Source organism: Coregonus clupeaformis, chromosome 13, assembly GCF_020615455.1.
Source record: "Coregonus clupeaformis isolate EN_2021a chromosome 13, ASM2061545v1, whole genome shotgun sequence".
Lineage (NCBI taxonomy): Eukaryota > Metazoa > Chordata > Actinopteri > Salmoniformes > Salmonidae > Coregonus > Coregonus clupeaformis.
The window spans coordinates 8117518-8134831 of NC_059204.1; the positions used below are offsets into that span (position 1 = coordinate 8117518).

At 45.0% G+C, this 17314-nt stretch overlaps 1 protein-coding gene across 5 annotated transcripts in view; it reads right to left on the reverse strand.

The window, feature by feature from the left end:
* Nucleotides 1–17314, reverse strand: part of LOC121579125 (la-related protein 1-like) — a 58854-nt gene that overhangs the window by 19673 nt on the left and 21867 nt on the right. For 4 of the 5 annotated variants that reach the window (XM_045224217.1, XM_045224218.1, XM_041893438.2 and 1 more), the window contains 3 exons: nt 12602–12736; nt 8959–9114; nt 7986–8148 (listed from right to left, as the gene is read on the reverse strand). In XM_045224217.1, coding sequence (XP_045080152.1) covers nt 7986–8148; nt 8959–9114; nt 12602–12736 — 454 coding nt within the window. Of the gene's footprint in view, nt 1–7985; nt 8149–8958; nt 9115–12601; nt 12737–13831; nt 13868–17314 lie in introns of those variants that run through there. The other variant, XM_045224219.1, reaches the window with a different exon arrangement.

The following is a 17314-nucleotide window of genomic DNA, read 5'->3' on the forward strand; positions in this document are numbered from 1 at the left end:
GGTGGTTTGTTGTGACCAAGTGTTGGTGCTAAACGGTGTGTTATTGTTATTGGATGCTAGCTTGCTAGTTGGCTATGGTGTCATAGTTGGCTAGATGAATAAAGTGGGTTGAGTCTATTCCTTTAAACATTGAACCGCTGTGGTTCACAACAATTCTGATTTCTAAAGGCGGAAGTTGGGAGAGTTTTTGTTCGGGTGGTTCAGTGAAACAATTTTAGTTTCTGAGGTAGAAGTTTTTGGTGAGGGAGGCCCTGCTCTCTCCGCTCCCAGATGCTTAGCCCATTTCATTCCGATCTCCTCTGCATTTTTGTAGCCATTTGCTACAGCCTGTCAACTATGCCTCTGCCTATCCCTGTTCTCTCCCTCTCTGCACAGGCTACACAAACGCACCACACCGCGTGGCTGCTGCCTCTCTAACCTGGTGGTCCCTGCACGCACCACCCACGTGGAGTTCCAGGTCGCAGGCAGCCTCTGGAACTGCCGTTCTGCTGCCAACAAAGCTGACTTCATCCCAGCCTATGCCAACCTCCAGTCCCTCGATTTCCTGGCGCTGACGGAAACATGGATCACCACTGAAAACACTGCTACTCCTACTGCTCTCTCCTCGTCTGACCATGTGTTCTTGCATACCCCGAGAGCATCTGGTCAGAGGGGTGGTGGTACAGGAATCCTCATCTCTCCCAAGTGGACATTCTCAATTTTTCCCCTAACCCATCTGTCTATCTCCTCATTTGAATTCCATGCTGTCACAGTCACTAGCCCATTTAAGCTTAATATCCTTGTCATCTATCGCCCTCCAGGTTCCCTTGGAGAGTTCATCAATGAGCTTGACGCCTTGATAAGTTCCTTCCCTGAGGATGGCTCACCCCTCACAGTTTTGGGGGGATTTCAACCTCCCTATGTCCACATTTGACTCATTTCTCTCTGCCTCCTTCTTTCCACTCCTCTCCTCTTTTGACCTCACCCTCTCACCGTCCCCCTACTCACAAGGCAGGCAATACGCTTGACCTCATCTTCACTAGATGCTGCTCCTCTACTAATCTCACTGCAACTCCCCTCCATGTCTCCGACCACTACTTTGTTTCCTTTTCTCTCTCACTCTCCTCCCACACTACTCACTCTGCCCCTACACAGATGGTAATGCGCCGCCGCAACCTTCGCTCTCTCTCTCCCACTACTCTCTCCTCTTCCATCCTATCATCTCTTCCCTCTGCTCAATCCTTCTCCCTCCAATCTCCTGATTCTGCCTCCTCAACCCTCCTCTCCTCCCTTTCTGCATCCTTTGACTCTCTGTGTCCCCTATCCTCCCGGCCGGCTCGGTCCTCCCCTCCAGCTCCGTGGCTTGATGACTCATTGCGAGCTCACAGAACAGAGCTCCGGGCAGCGGAGCGGAAATGGAAGAAAACTAAACTCCCTGCCGACCTGGCATCTTTTCACTCCCTCCTCTCTACATTTTCTTCATCTGTTTCTGCTGCTAAGGCCACCTTCTACCACTCTAAATTCCAAGCATCTGCCTCTAACCCTAGGAAGCTCTTTGCCACATTTTCCTCCCTCCTGAATCCCCCCTCCTCTCTCTCTGTGGATGACTTCGCAACCACTTTGAAAAGAAGGTTGACGACATCCGATCCTCGTTTGTTAAGTCTAATGACACTGCTGGTCCTGCTCACACTGCCCTACCCTATGCTTTGACTTCTTTCTCCCCTCTCTCTCTCAGATAAAATCCTGCGACTTGTGACTGCAGGCCGCCCAACAACCTGCCCGCTTGACCCCATCCCCTCCTCCCTTCTCCAGACCATCTCCGGTGACCTTCTCCCCTACCTCACCTCGCTGATCAACTCATCCTTGACCGCTGGCCATGTCCCTTCCGTCTTCAAGAGAGCGAGAGTTGCTCCCCTTCTCAAAAAACCAACACTCGACCCCACTGATGTCAACAACTACAGACCAGTATCCCTTCTTTCTTTTCTTTCCAAAACTATTGAGCGTGCCGTCTTTAGCCAACTCTCTTGCTATCTCTCTCAGAATGACCTTCTTGATCCAAACCAATCAGGTTTCAGGACTGGTCATTCAACTGAGACTGCTCTTCTCTGTGTCACGGAGACTCTCCGCACTGCTAAAGCTAACTCTCTCTCCTCTGCTCTTGTCCTTCTAGACCTGTCTGCTGCCTTTGATACTGTGAACCATCAGATCCTCCTCTCCACCCTCTCCGACCTGGGCATCTCCGGCGCGGCTCACTCCTGGATTGCGTCCTACCTGACCGGTCGCTCCTACCAAGTGGCGTGGCGGGAAGCTGTCTCCGCACCACGTGCTCTCACCACTGGTGTCCCCCAGGGCTCGGTTCTAGGCCCTCTCCTTTTCTCCCTATACACCAAGTCACTTGGCTCTGTCATATCCTCACATGGCCTTTCCTATCATTGCTACGCTGACGATACACAACTAATCTTCTCCTTTCCCCCTTCTGATAACCAGGTGGCGAATCGCATCTCTGCATGTCTGGCAGACATATCAGTATGGATGACGGATCACCCCCTCAAGCTGAACCCTGGCAAGACGGAGCTGCTCTTCCTCCCGGGGAAGGACTGCCCGTTCCATGATCTCGCCATCACGGTTGACAACTCCGCTGTGTCCTCCTCCCAGAGTGCGAAGAGCCTAGGCGTGACCCTGGACAACACCCTGTCGTTCTCCGCCAACATCAAGGCGGTGACCCGCTCCTGCAGGTTCATGCTCTACAACATTCGGAGAGTGCGACCCTGCCTTACACAGGAAGCGGCGCAGGTCCTGGTCCAGGCACTTGTCATCTCCCGTCTGGACTACTGCAACTCGCTGTTGGCTGGCCTCCCTGCCTGTGCCATTAAACCCCTACAACTCATCCAGAATGCCGCAGCCCGTCTGGTGTTCAACCTTCCCAAGTTCTCTCACGTCACCCCCCTCCTCCGCACACTCCACTGGCTTCCAGTTGAAGCTCGCATCCGCTACAAGACCATGGTGCTTGCCTATGGAGCAGTGAGGGGAACGGCACCTCTGTACCTTCAGGCTCTGATCAGTCCCTACACCCAAACGAGGGCATTGCGTTCATCCACCTCTGGCCTGCTGGCTCCCTTCCTCTGCGGAAGCATAGCTCCCGCTCAGCCCAGTCAAAACTGTTCGCTGCTCTGGCACCCCAATGGTGGAACAAGCTCCCTCACGACGCCAGGACAGCGGAGTCACTCACCACCTTCCGGAGACATTTGAAACCCCCACCTCTTTAAGGAATACCTGGGATAGGATAAAGTATTCCTTCTAACCCCCCCAAATTGTAAAGTGGTTATCCCACTGGCTATAGGGTGAACGCACCAATTTGTGAGTCGCTCTGGCTAAGAGCGTCTGCTAAATGACGTTAATGTGCCCTTGAGCAAGGCACTTAACCCTAATTGCTCCTGTAAGTCGCTCTGGATAAGAGCGTCTGCTAAATGACTAAAATGTAAATGTAAATGTAACCAACGGTAGTCGTTATAGAGCGCCGTAACCAACGGTAGTAGTTATAGAGCGTAGTAACCAACGGTAGTCGTTATAGAGCGTAGTAACCAACGGTAGTCGTTATAAAGCGTAGTAACCAACGGTAGTCGTTATAAAGCGTAGTAACCAACGGTAGTCGTTATAGAGCGCCGTAACCAACGGTAGTCGTTATAGAGCGTCGTAACCAACGGTAGTCGTTATAGAGCGTCGTAACCAACGGTAGTCGTTATAAAGCGTAGTAACCAACGGTAGTCGTTATAAAGCGTAGTAACCAACGGTAGTCGTTATAGAGCGCCGTAACCAACGGTAGTAGTTATAGAGCGCCGTAACCAACGGTAGTCGTTATAGAGCGTCGTAACCAACGGTAGTCGTTATAGAGCGTCGTAACCAACGGTAGTCGTTATAGAGCGTCGTAACCAACGGTAGTCGTTATAGAGCGTCGTAACCAACGGTAGTCGTTATAGAGCGTCATAACCAACGGTAGTCGTTATAGAGCGTCGTAACCAACGGTAGTCGTTATAGAGCGTCGTAACCAACGGTAGTCGTTATAGAGCGTCGTAACCAACGGTAGTCGTTATAGAGCGCCGTAACCAACGGTAGTCGTTATAGAGCGTCGTAACCAACGGTAGTCGTTATAGAGCGTAGTAACCAACGGTAGTCGTTATAGAGCGTAGTAACCAACGGTAGTCGTTATAAAGCGTAGTAACCAACGGTAGTCGTTATAGAGCGCCGTAACCAACGGTAGTCGTTATAAAGCGTAGTAACCAACGGTAGTCGTTATAAAGCGTAGTAACCAACGGTAGTCGTTATAAAGCGTAGTAACCAACGGTAGTCGTTATAGAGCGCCGTAACCAACGGTAGTAGTTATAGAGCGTAGTAACCAAAGGTAGTCGTTATAGAGCGTAGTAACCAACGGTAGTAGTTATAGAGCGCCGTAACCAACGGTAGTCGTTATAAAGCGTAGTAACCAACGGTAGTCGTTATAGAGCGTCGTAACCAACGGTAGTCGTTATAGAGCGCCGTAACCAACGGTAGTCGTTATAGAGCGTCGTAACCAACGGTAGTCGTTATAGAGCGTAGTAACCAACGGTAGTCGTTATAGAGCGTAGTAACCAACGGTAGTCGTTATAAAGCGTAGTAACCAACGGTAGTCGTTATAGAGCGCCGTAACCAACGGTAGTCGTTATAAAGCGTAGTAACCAACGGTAGTCGTTATAAAGCGGAGTAACCAACGGTAGTCGTTATAGAGCGCCGTAACCAACGGTAGTAGTTATAGAGCGTAGTAACCAACGGTAGTCGTTATAGAGCGTAGTAACCAACGGTAGTAGTTATAGAGCGCCGTAACCAACGGTAGTCGTTATAAAGCGTAGTAACCAACGGTAGTCGTTATAGAGCGTCGTAACCAACGGTAGTAGTTATAAAGCGTAGTAACCAACGGTAGTCGTTATAAAGCGTAGTAACCAACGGTAGTCGTTATAGAGCGCCGTAACCAACGGTAGTCGTTATAAAGCGTAGTAACCAACGGTAGTCGTTATAGAGCGCCGTAACCAACGGTAGTCGTTATAGAGCGTCGTAACCAACGGTAGTAGTTATAGAGCGTAGTAACCAACGGTAGTCGTTATAAAGCGTAGTAACCAACGGTAGTCGTTATAGAGCGCCGTAACCAACGGTAGTAGTTATAGAGCGTAGTAACCAACGGTAGTCGTTATAGAGCGTAGTAACCAACGGTAGTCGTTATAGAGCGTAGTAACCAACGGTAGTAGTTATAGAGCGTCGTAACCAACGGTAGTCGTTATAAAGCGTAGTAACCAACGGTAGTAGTTATAAAGCGTAGTAACCAACGGTAGTAGTTATAGAGCGTAGTAACCAACGGTAGTCTTTATAGAGCGAGTAACCAACGGTTGTCGTTATAAAGCGTAGTAACCAACGGTAGTAGTTATAGAGCGTCGTAACCAACGGTAGTCGTTATAAAGCGTAGTAACCAACGGTAGTAGTTATAGAGCGTAGTAACCAACGGTAGTAGTTATAGAGCGTAGTAACCAACGGTAGTAGTTATAGAGCGTAGTAACCAACGGTAGTAGTTATAGAGCGTAGTAACCAACGGTAGTAGTTATAAAGCGCCCGTAACCAACGGTAGTAGTTATAGAGCGTAGTAACCAACGGTAGTAGTTATAGAGCGTAGTAACCAACGGTAGTAGTTATAGAGCGTAGTAACCAACGGTAGTAGTTATAGAGCGTAGTAACCAACGGTAGTAGTTATAGAGCGTAGTAACCAACGGTAGTCGTTATAAAGCGTAGTAACCAACGGTAGTAGTTATAAAGCATAGTAACCAACGGTAGTAGTTATAGAGCGCCGTAACCAACGGTAGTAGTTATAGAGTGTAGTAACCAACGGTAGTAGTTATAGAGCGTAGTAACCAACGGTTGTCGTTATAAAGCGTAGTAACCAACGGTAGTAGTTATAAAGCGTAGTAACCAACGGTAGTAGTTATAGAGCGTAGTAACCAACGGTTGTCGTTATAAAGCGTAGTAACCAACGGTAGTAGTTATAAAGCGTAGTAACCAACGGTAGTAGTTATAGAGCGTAGTAACCAACGGTAGTAGTTATAGAGCGTAGTAACCAACGGTAGTAGTTATAGAGCGCCGTAACCAACGGTAGTAGTTATAGAGCGTAGTAACCAACGGTAGTAGTTATAGAGCGTAGTAACCAACGGTAGTAGTTATAGAGCGTAGTAACCAACGGTAGTAGTTATAGAGCGTAGTAACCAACGGTAGTAGTTATAGAGCGCCGTAACCAACGGTAGTCGTTATAAAGCGTAGTAACCAACGGTAGTCGTTATAGAGCGTCGTAACCAACGGTAGTAGTTATAAAGCGTAGTAACCAACGGTAGTCGTTATAAAGCGTAGTAACCAACGGTAGTCGTTATAGAGCGCCCGTAACCAACGGTAGTCGTTATAAAGCGTAGTAACCAACGGTAGTCGTTATAGAGCGCCGTAACCAACGGTAGTCGTTATAGAGCGTCGTAACCAACGGTAGTAGTTATAGAGCGTAGTAACCAACGGTAGTCGTTATAAAGCGTAGTAACCAACGGTAGTCGTTATAGAGCGCCGTAACCAACGGTAGTAGTTATAGAGCGTAGTAACCAACGGTAGTCGTTATAGAGCGTAGTAACCAACGGTAGTCGTTATAGAGCGTAGTAACCAACGGTAGTAGTTATAGAGCGTCGTAACCAACGGTAGTCGTTATAAAGCGTAGTAACCAACGGTAGTAGTTATAAAGCGTAGTAACCAACGGTAGTAGTTATAGAGCGTAGTAACCAACGGTAGTCTTTATAGAGCGTAGTAACCAACGGTTGTCGTTATAAAGCGTAGTAACCAACGGTAGTAGTTATAGAGCGTCGTAACCAACGGTAGTCGTTATAAAGCGTAGTAACCAACGGTAGTAGTTATAGAGCGTAGTAACCAACGGTAGTAGTTATAGAGCGTAGTAACCAACGGTAGTAGTTATAGAGCGTAGTAACCAACGGTAGTAGTTATAGAGCGTAGTAACCAACGGTAGTAGTTATAAAGCGCCGTAACCAACGGTAGTAGTTATAGAGCGTAGTAACCAACGGTAGTAGTTATAGAGCGTAGTAACCAACGGTAGTAGTTATAGAGCGTAGTAACCAACGGTAGTAGTTATAGAGCGTAGTAACCAACGGTAGTAGTTATAGAGCGTAGTAACCAACGGTAGTCGTTATAAAGCGTAGTAACCAACGGTAGTAGTTATAAAGCGTAGTAACCAACGGTAGTAGTTATAGAGCGCCGTAACCAACGGTAGTAGTTATAGAGTGTAGTAACCAACGGTAGTAGTTATAGAGCGTAGTAACCAACGGTTGTCGTTATAAAGCGTAGTAACCAACGGTAGTAGTTATAAAGCGTAGTAACCAACGGTAGTAGTTATAGAGCGTAGTAACCAACGGTTGTCGTTATAAAGCGTAGTAACCAACGGTAGTAGTTATAAAGCGTAGTAACCAACGGTAGTAGTTATAGAGCGTAGTAACCAACGGTAGTAGTTATAGAGCGTAGTAACCAACGGTAGTAGTTATAGAGCGCCGTAACCAACGGTAGTAGTTATAGAGCGAGTAACCAACGGTAGTAGTTATAGAGCGTAGTAACCAACGGTAGTAGTTATAGAGCGTAGTAACCAACGGTAGTAGTTATAGAGCGTAGTAACCAACGGTAGTAGTTATAGAGCGTAGTAACCAACGGTAGTCGTTATAAAGCGCCGTAACCAACGGTAGTAGTTATAGAGCGTAGTAACCAACGGTAGTAGTTATAGAGCGTAGTAACCAACGGTAGTAGTTATAGAGCGTAGTAACCAACGGTAGTAGTTATAGAGCGTAGTAACCAACGGTAGTAGTTATAGAGCGTAGTAACCAACGGTAGTAGTTATAGAGCGTAGTAACCAACGGTAGTCGTTATAAAGCGCCGTAACCAATGGTAGTACTCACATCTGCCTCTTGATGTAGTCCTTGAGCAGGTCCTGGTCCACAGAGTACAGGTCGTTGCTGCTCATGTTGTCGTAGTAGTAGGTCACTGGAGCGCCAAACTTCTGGCCGTAGGCGCCGTCCTTTCCGTCGTAGGCCTTGTAGCCATGATGGTAGTCATAGCGACCTGGCGGGAGACACGGTAGTAGTCAACCATTACAGGGTGGCTGTTACAAACCTACTAAAATAAACCAGGCTACAGAGACGGTTCAGCAACAGCAGAGAGACATTCGCCGCACAGCGGTTGAGCTTAGGAAGGCGTGCGATTCCACTCTAAAATTGGAACAAGCTAAGAGAGCCAGAGAGTAAATATGTCTCTAAATATGTGTTTAAAGACTTAAATATGGCGTCCTGTCAGGAAAACATTCTTAAAGACTGCTGAAACGGTGTGTTCCTGTGGAGAGAGAGAAGAGTCGTAAAACTCCAAAACGGAGGGATCTCGGCCTAGTAAGGAAGGAGAACGGCAGGTTTCATCACGATAGGGGATGGGTCGGGTGGAGAAAGGAGTGTGTTAACTTTTCTCCACTCACCCTGTTCCTATCACTTTCTCCTCAAATTAAGGGGGGGGCAGTGTTTCCTGTTGGAGGCAGGCAGGCAGACTTCCATGGCCCAGCCAGAGGGGAGAGGCTGGTGGCCAAAACCAGCAGGCCCGGGCACCCTGCATCCCCCTCGTGGCACTGAGGGATCACAGGCCTTGCCTCGTACTAACACACTCCGGTTGTTATTAAATTGCTTTGTTTTTACTGTATCCTTAGTGGGGCCAGATCAGGGTTAGATAGGACAAAGGCAAAGCCATGAGCACAACCACACAGACAGAGAGAGAGCGAGCTAGCAGAGAGCTAGCAGAGTGGAGAGCTTGGCTGGGCTTCAAGACATGTGGCTAAGCTTCATTCGCCAGTATTGTTCTACAGAGAGCCTTGAGGGTTGGAGAGCTCACCTCTGCTGCTGCCGCCTCTTCCTCGTCCCCGGCCCCGGCCCCTGCCACGACCACGCCCCCGGAACCCGGCACGGAAGGGAGCACCCTCGCTCTTCACGCTGGACACCTCATCATGGTCCTCACGCCATTCACGCTCGTACTTCCCGCTGTGCCAGTCTGAGAAAATCAAAACGTGTAAAAAACACACTCAAATAAACAAAATGAATGTCAATGTTGACCCCTTTATAAAAGCTAAACCAAGCCTTGTTCCAGCAGAATCAAATGATTATATTTTACATATAACCTTTAGGACATAGAAATGTTCATTTACTGTATAAACGGATGGTCCCACTTCATATTTTAAATTCATATGAAAATGACAAATCCAAATGATTTGCTTCGCCATTATAGTAGTTGGGGTTCGGTTCAAACGTGGTGAATCGAATCATGTGAACAGTCAAAATAATAAAAATGTCAGCTGTAGCCTACCTTTTGGATTGGGTCGCTGCAAAAAACGTATTTTTGTGAAAATCCTTGATTTGGACATTCAATTTAAAATGGGGCATTGCAACTCTAGAAGGTAGTCTGCCTGAAGTAAACCCTTCTAAAGTTAAGATATAGGACTGAGATACAGGGTCTTATACTCTGCCATCACACGTGCAGTACAGAAACGCCACTAGCCTGAAAGCAACACAACGGTCCCTTGCTAGCTGCCTGTTGAATTAAAAAGGGGAAGTATACCCTTCCAAAAATATATTTTAAAAATAAATGTTATTCAAATGTTGTCTCCTGATGTGGCTAAAACATTATTGTGAACTTAAAAACATCCAATTTGGTTGTTATAAAAAATAATAATAATTAAAGTGTGAATTTGAGAGTGAAAACCTGGAGAAACTGAATTTGGATTTTATAAAGGCCCTATAAAATGACTAAAATAGAACAGGAATATTTCCTGAAGAAAATGTGTGGGCTTGCTTCAGCTGTCAAAAATATTTTGTACGGTAATATTTGTATGGTAGAGTTAAAATGTAGAATTAAAGCTGAAGCGTTTCGGTATAGTAAGAATAGGTGTTACTTTACTAGATCGCTATATATTTTATCACATTCAATTATGAAAAATGGTAGATCTATGCCTCTGAAAAATGAACTGTGACTAAAACTCAGCTGGGACAGGCTTTCAATGGGGCTGTCCCACACCTGACACCAATGTAGTGGATTGAGGAGGGGGGAGGGGGGGTTACCCTGACTGGGACTCAAAATCGGTTGTGAAGCACAGCTACAAGTTACTTTTCATAGCAGGTTAGGAGAGCATTTTAGATAACCCTAACCTTTTCCCTAACATTAACCTAATTATCCTAACCAGCGAAGTTAATTCTCCTAACCCGCTACAAAAAAACAAAAACAAAAAAGTCCCTTCCGGTCATAGCTGTAGTCGACCTAGTCAAAACCCTCACACCCTGGTCCCTGTGCCTAATTTCAAAACCATTATACTGTCGTGATCCTTGCTATACGAGTCAGGTTACAATTCCCACCGAGTGGGGCAACCCTATTGGCATGATGCGTAGGGTGTTTGCCTTCCGGTTTCGCTTCCCTGCCCACCGACATTTGCTACATTGGTGTCAGAACTGGGATGGCAGCAGTCAGGTAATCTGAGTGCATGGCTAGGACGTGCTAGGGGGCTGTGTAGTGGAAGCACAGGGATGTGCCTTCCCGTCCAGTGGGGGCAGTGTAGCGATCCTACTGTAGCGCGTTTGCCTTGCATGCCAGAGGCCCGGGTTCTACTCCCTGTCGCTAAAATAACAACAGGCTAAAACCTCTTGGTGAGGTTGCTAGGTGTTGTACTAAGGTTGTTTAGATATTGTATTATTACAAGGGGTAACATTTAAATTGTCTCATAATTTTTTTTTTTTTTTTTTTTTTTTTGCTCGCCTCTTAGAAAAAATAACAAAATCCGTTATACAGTTAAGTGTGTGAGAGAGAGATAGATCTATCTCTAAGTTTTACCCCTTGTAATAATACTAAGCAACCTTAGTACAACACCTAGCGAGGTGTTAGCCTTTTGTTATTTTATGCCTTCCCAGGCCAATCATTCAAGGGTTTTTCATTATATTTACTATTTTCTACATTGTAAAACTATGAAATAACACATATGGAATCATGTAGTAACCAAACAAGTGTTAAATCAAAATATATTTTAGATTCTTCAAAGTAGCCACCCTTTGCCTTGATGACAGCTTTTCACACTCTAGGCATTCTCCTAAACAGTTTAATGAGGTAGTCACCTTGAAAGCATTTCAATTAACAGGTGTGCCTTCTTAAAAGTTAATTTGTGGAATTTCTTTCCTTCTTAACGCGTTTGAGCCAATCAGTTGGGTTGTGGCAAGGTGGGGTGGGGGGGGTTCCTGCATATAGCCCTATTTGGTAAAAGACCAAGTCCATATTATGGCAAGAACAGCTGAAATAAGCAAACCAGATAATACGGCGCATTGCTGCAGAATGCTGTGGTAGCCATGCTGGTAAAGTCTGCCTTGAATTCTAAATAAATCACAGACAGTGAAACCAGCAAAGCACACCCACACCTCCTCCTCCTCCATGCTTCACGGTGGGAACCACACATGCGGAGAACATGGGTTCACCTACTCCGCGTCTCACAAAGAAACGGCGGTTGGAACCAAAGATCTCAAATTTGGACTCATCAGACCAAAGGACAAATTTCCACCAGTCTAATGTCCATTGCTCGTGTTTCTTGGCCCAAGCAGGTCTCTTCTTATTATGGTTGTCCTTTAGTAGTGGTTTCTTTGCAGCTGATTAACGCAGTCTCCTCTGAACAGTTGATGTTGAGATGTGTCTGTTACTTGAACTCTGTGAAGCATTTTTTTGGGCTGCAATCTGAGGTGCAGATAACTAATGAACTTATCCTCTGCAGCAGAGGTAACTCTGGGTCTTCCTTTCCCGTGGCTGTCCTCATGAGAGCCAGTTTCTTCATAGTGCTTGATTGTTTTTGCGACTGCACTTGAAAAACACTTTCAAAGTTCTTGAAATGTTCCAGATTGACTGACCTTCATGTCTTAAAGTAATGATGGACTGTCATTTCTCTTTGCTTATTTGAGCTGTTCTTGCCATAATATGGACTTGATCTTTTTACCAAATAGGGCTATTGTCTGTATACCCCCCTCTACCTTGTAACACCACCACTGGTTATAAACAACTATATCTTGATTACGTAAGTATTCAACCCCATGAGTCAATACATGTTAGAATCACCTTTGGCAACGACTACAGCTGTGAGTCTTTTTACTCCTGAACATATTTAGGCTTGCCATAACAAAGGGGTTAAACACTTATTGACTTAAGACTTGTCAGCTTTTCATCTGTAATTAATTTGTAAAAATGTCTAAAAACACAATTCCACTTTGACATCATGGGGTATTGTGTGTAGGCCAGTGATAATTGTTTTTCAATTTAATCCATTTTAAATTAAGGCTGTAACACAACAAAAATGTGGAAAAGGTCAAGGTGTGTGAATACTCTCTGAAGGCACTGAATATAGGGAATACTGGCTCTGGTCAAAAGTAGTGCACTATATAGGGAACAGGGTGCTATTTGCAACCCAGCCAGGCTGACATGAGGGGTCAGGCTGGCGCTGGGTGATGATGTCAGTCACCTCGGAGGTCGTTCCTGTTGTTGGGGGGCATCCTGGGAACCTCGTTCTGACGGGTGTTGTTCCTGGAGGCCGAGCGCTCTCTGGGCCCCTCCGACTTCACCTCCATCATCAGCGGCACCCACTTGTGCTTGTTTCCTACACACACACACACACACACACACACACACACACACACAGCTGTTAGAGAGGCGCCGGTCTGTCACATTTACACCACACCAATATTTTTGATTATTTTGATTCATGCCAGACCAAGCGTGAGATGCAGGCAGACCGGGATAGCAGGAAACTAGTTGACGTGTGCAGGGGGAACGACAGAGCAGCACTGAACAAGCTGCACTGTAACTTCTCCTGCTCGACCGATTACATTTTTTAAAAAGGTTTCACGGCTGAATCCAATTGAGAAGTCTGACATCTAAAATAAATACCCCACGTTTTACTCCGTTTACTGCACAAACTACTCCGTTTTGTCATCGCTGGAACAGTGCCCTCCCCCCATGTTTTATTCAGCCTGAGGTGTAGTTCCCTTGCTGGCCAGCTGGCGGTGTCAGCGGTCTGTTAGTGGAGTGTGCGTGAGCGCAGAAGACTAGAGCGAGCACGTTGGACTGAAGTGATTCACAGCTACACCGTCAGCAGATAGGCACAGGGCCACGTCACTCTTGATGGTGTACTCTGGGAGAGCAAGAGTGACGTGGCCCTGTCTGCTGAAGGTGGGTGGGAGAATAAGTCACCTTTATTTGCCAAATACATATTTGCACGTACAGGAATTTAACGGTCCTGCAGAGTTATAGACAATATACAGAAAAATACAAAATATATCCACATACATTATGTACACTATGAATACTGAAGCTAAAAACACTACAGACTGCACTATGAACTACATTATACAGTGCCTTGCAAAAGTTATTCATCCCCCTTGGTGTTTTTCCTATTTTGTTGCATTACAACCTGTAATTTAAATGGATTTTTATTTGGATTTCATGTAATGGACATACACAAAATACTCCAAATTGGTGAAGTGAAATAAAATAAAAAAATAAACTAGTTTCAAAACATTCTAAAAAATAAACAATGGAAAAGTGATGCATGCATATGTAGTCACAACTTTTGCTATGAAGCCCCTAAATAAGATCTGGTGCAACCAATTACCTTCAGAAGTCACATAATTAGTTAAATAATGTCCACCTGTGTGCAATCTAAGTGTCACATGATCTCAGTATATATACACACCTGTTCTGAAAGGCCCCAGAGTCCGCAACACCACTAAGCAAGGGGCACCACCAAGCAAGCGGCACCATGAAGACCAAGGAGCTCTCAAAACAGGTCAGGGACAAAGTTGTGGAGAAGTACAGATCAGGATTGGGTTATAAAAAAATATCAGAAACTTTGAACATCCCACGGAGCACCATTAAATCCATTATTTAAAAATGAAAAGAATATGGCAGCACAACAAACCTGCCAAGAGAGGGACGCCCACCAAAACTCACAGACTAGGCAAGGAGGGCATTAAATCAGAGAGGCAACAAAGAGACCAAAGATAACCCTGAAGGAGCTGCAAAGCTCCACAGCGGAGATTGGAGTATCTGTCCATAGGACCACTTTAAGCCGTACACTCCACAGAGCTGGGCTTTACGGAAGAGTGGCCAGAAAAAAACCATTGCTTAATGAAAAAAAGAAGCAAACACGTCTGGTGTTCGCCAAAAGGCATGTGGGAGACTCCCCAAACATATGGAAGAAGGTACTCTGGTCAGATGAGACTAAAATTGAGCTTTTTGGCCATCAAGGAAAACGCTACGTCTGGTGCAAACCCAACACCTCTCATCACCCCGAGAACACCATCCCCACAGTGAAGCATGGTGGTGGCAGCATCATGCTGTGAGGATGTTTTTCATCGGCAGGGACTGGGAAACTGGTCAGAATTGAAGGAATGATGGTGTTAAACACAGGGAAATTCTTGAGGGAAACCTGTTTCAGTCTTCCAGAGATTTGAGACTGGGACGGAGGATCACCTTCCAGCAGGACAATGACCCTAAGCATACTGCTAAAGCAACACTTGAGTGGTTTAAAGGGAAACATTTAAATGTCTTGGAATGGCCTAGTCAAAGCCCAGACCTCAATCCAATTGAGAATCTGTGGTATGACTTAAAGATTGCTGTACACCAGCGGAACCCATCCAACTTGAAGGAGCTGGAGCAGTTTTACCTTGAAGAATGGGCAAAAATACCAGTGGCTAGATGTGCCAAGCTTATAGAGACATACCCCAAGAGACTTGCAACTGTAATTGCTGCAAAAGGTGGCTCTACAAAGTATTGACTTTGGGGTGGTGAATAGTTATGCACGCTCAAGTTCTGTTTAATTGTCTTATTTGTTGTTTGTTTCACCAAAAAATATTTTGCATCTTCAAAGTGGTAGGCATGTTGTGTAAATCAAATGATACAACCCCCCCCCAAAAAAATCCATTTTAATTCCAGGTTGTAAGGCAACAAAATAGGAAAAATTCCAAGGGGGGTGAATACTTTCGCAAGCCACTGTAACTATGTGTAGAGATTAGGCTTGTGACGCTCATGGAATTTTGGATGACGGTTATTGGTCAGCAAAATGACTACAGTCACAGGAATAACCATATATACAGTTGAAGTCGGAAGTTAACATACACCTTAGCCAAATACATTTAAACTCAGTTTTACACAATTCCTGACATTTAATCCTAGTAAAGATTCCCTGTTAGGTCAATTAGGATCAACACTTTATTTTAAGAATGTGAAATGAAGAGAGATAATTATTATTTCAGCTTTTATTTCTTTCATCACATTCCCAGAGTGCCAGAAGTTTACATACACTCAATTAGTATTTGGTAGCATTGCCTTTAAATTGTTTAACTTGGGTGAAACATTTTGGGTAGCCTTCCACAAGCTTCCCACAATAAGTTGGGTGAATTTTGTCCCATTCCTCCTCACAGAGCTGGTGGAACTGAGTCAGGTTTGAAGGCCTCCTTACGCGCAAACGCTTTTTCAGTTCTGCCCACAAATTGTCTATAGGATTGAGGTCAGGGCTTTGTGATGGCCACTCCAATACCTTGACTTTGTTGTCCTTAAGCCATTTTGCCACAACTTTGGAAGTATGCTTGGGGTCATTGTCCATTTGGAAGACCCATTTGAGACCAAGCTTTAACTTCCTGACTGATGTCTTGAGATGTTGCTTCGATATATCCTTCCTCATGATGCCATCTATTTTGTGAAGTGAACCAGTCCCTCCTGCAGCAAAGCACTCCCACAGCATGATGCTGCCACCCCCGTGCTTCACGGTTGGGATGGTGTTCTTCGGCTTGCAAGGATCCCCCTTTTTCCTCCAAACATAATGATAGTCATTATGGCTGAACAGTTCTGTTTTTGTTTCATCAGACCAGAGGACATTTCTCCAAAAGGTACGACCTTTGTCCCCATGTGCAGTTGCAAACCGTAGTTTGTGGCTTCTTCCTTGAGGAGCGGCCTTTCAGGTTATGTCGATATAGGACTCGTTTTACTGTGGATATAGATACTTTTGTACCTGTTTCCTCCAGCATCTTCACAAGGTCCTTTGCTTTTGTTCTGGGATTGATTTGCACTTTTCGCACCAAAGTACGTTCATCTCTAGGAGACAGAACGCGTCTCCTTCCTGAGTGGTGTGACGGCTGCATGGTCCCATGGTGTTTATACTTGCATACTATTGTTTGTAAAGATGAACGTGGTACCTTCAGGCGTTTGGAAATTGCTCCCAAGGATGAACCAGACTTGTGGAGGTTTACAAATTTTTCTGAGGTCTTGGCTGATTTCTTTTGATTTTCCCATGATGTCAAGCAAAGAGGCACTGATCTTGAAGGTAGGCCTTGAAATACATCCACAGGTACACCTCCAATTGACTCAAATGATGTCAATTAGCCTATCAGAAGCTTCTAAAGCCATTTTCTTGACTTTTCCAAGCTGTTTAAAGGCACAGTCAACTTAGTGTACGTAAACTTCTGACCCAATGGAATTGTGATAGTGAATTATAAGTGAAATCTGTCTGTAAACAATTGTTGGAAAAATTACTTGTGTCATGCACAAAGTAGATGTCCTAAACGACTTGCCAAAACTATAGTTTGTTAACAAGAAATGTGTGGAGTGGTTGAAAAACGAGTTTTAATGACTCCAACCTAAGTGTATGTAAACTTCCGACTTCAACAGAGAGAGAGATATATATATGCAAAGAGTGTGCAAAGCTGTCATCAAGGCAAAGGGTGGCTATTTGAAGAATCTCAAATATAAAATATATTTTGATTTGTTAAACGTTTTTGGTTACTACATCATTCCATATGTGTTATTTCATAGTTTGTTTTCACTATTATTCTACAATGTAGAAAATAGTTTAAAAAAATAAAAAAATAAAAAACTTGAATGAGTATGTGTTCTAAAACTTTTGACCGGTAGTAAGTGTGTGTGTGTATATATATATATATATATGAGAGTCTGTCAGTGGCAGGGGCCTAAGGTAGTGCAGAGTGCAATGTGCAGTTGTAGGATGAAAGTGTAGGGTGCATAGTCCATGGATGAATAGTGCAGGGTGCATAGTCTAAGTAGGAAGATCAACATGGACCAGGTGGCCGGTTGGTGAGGGCCCCAGCGTAGAGGGGGGATAAAGCTGTTCAGGTGACAGGAGGTTTGGTTGTGATTGACCTGAACCGTCTGCCAGAGGCGA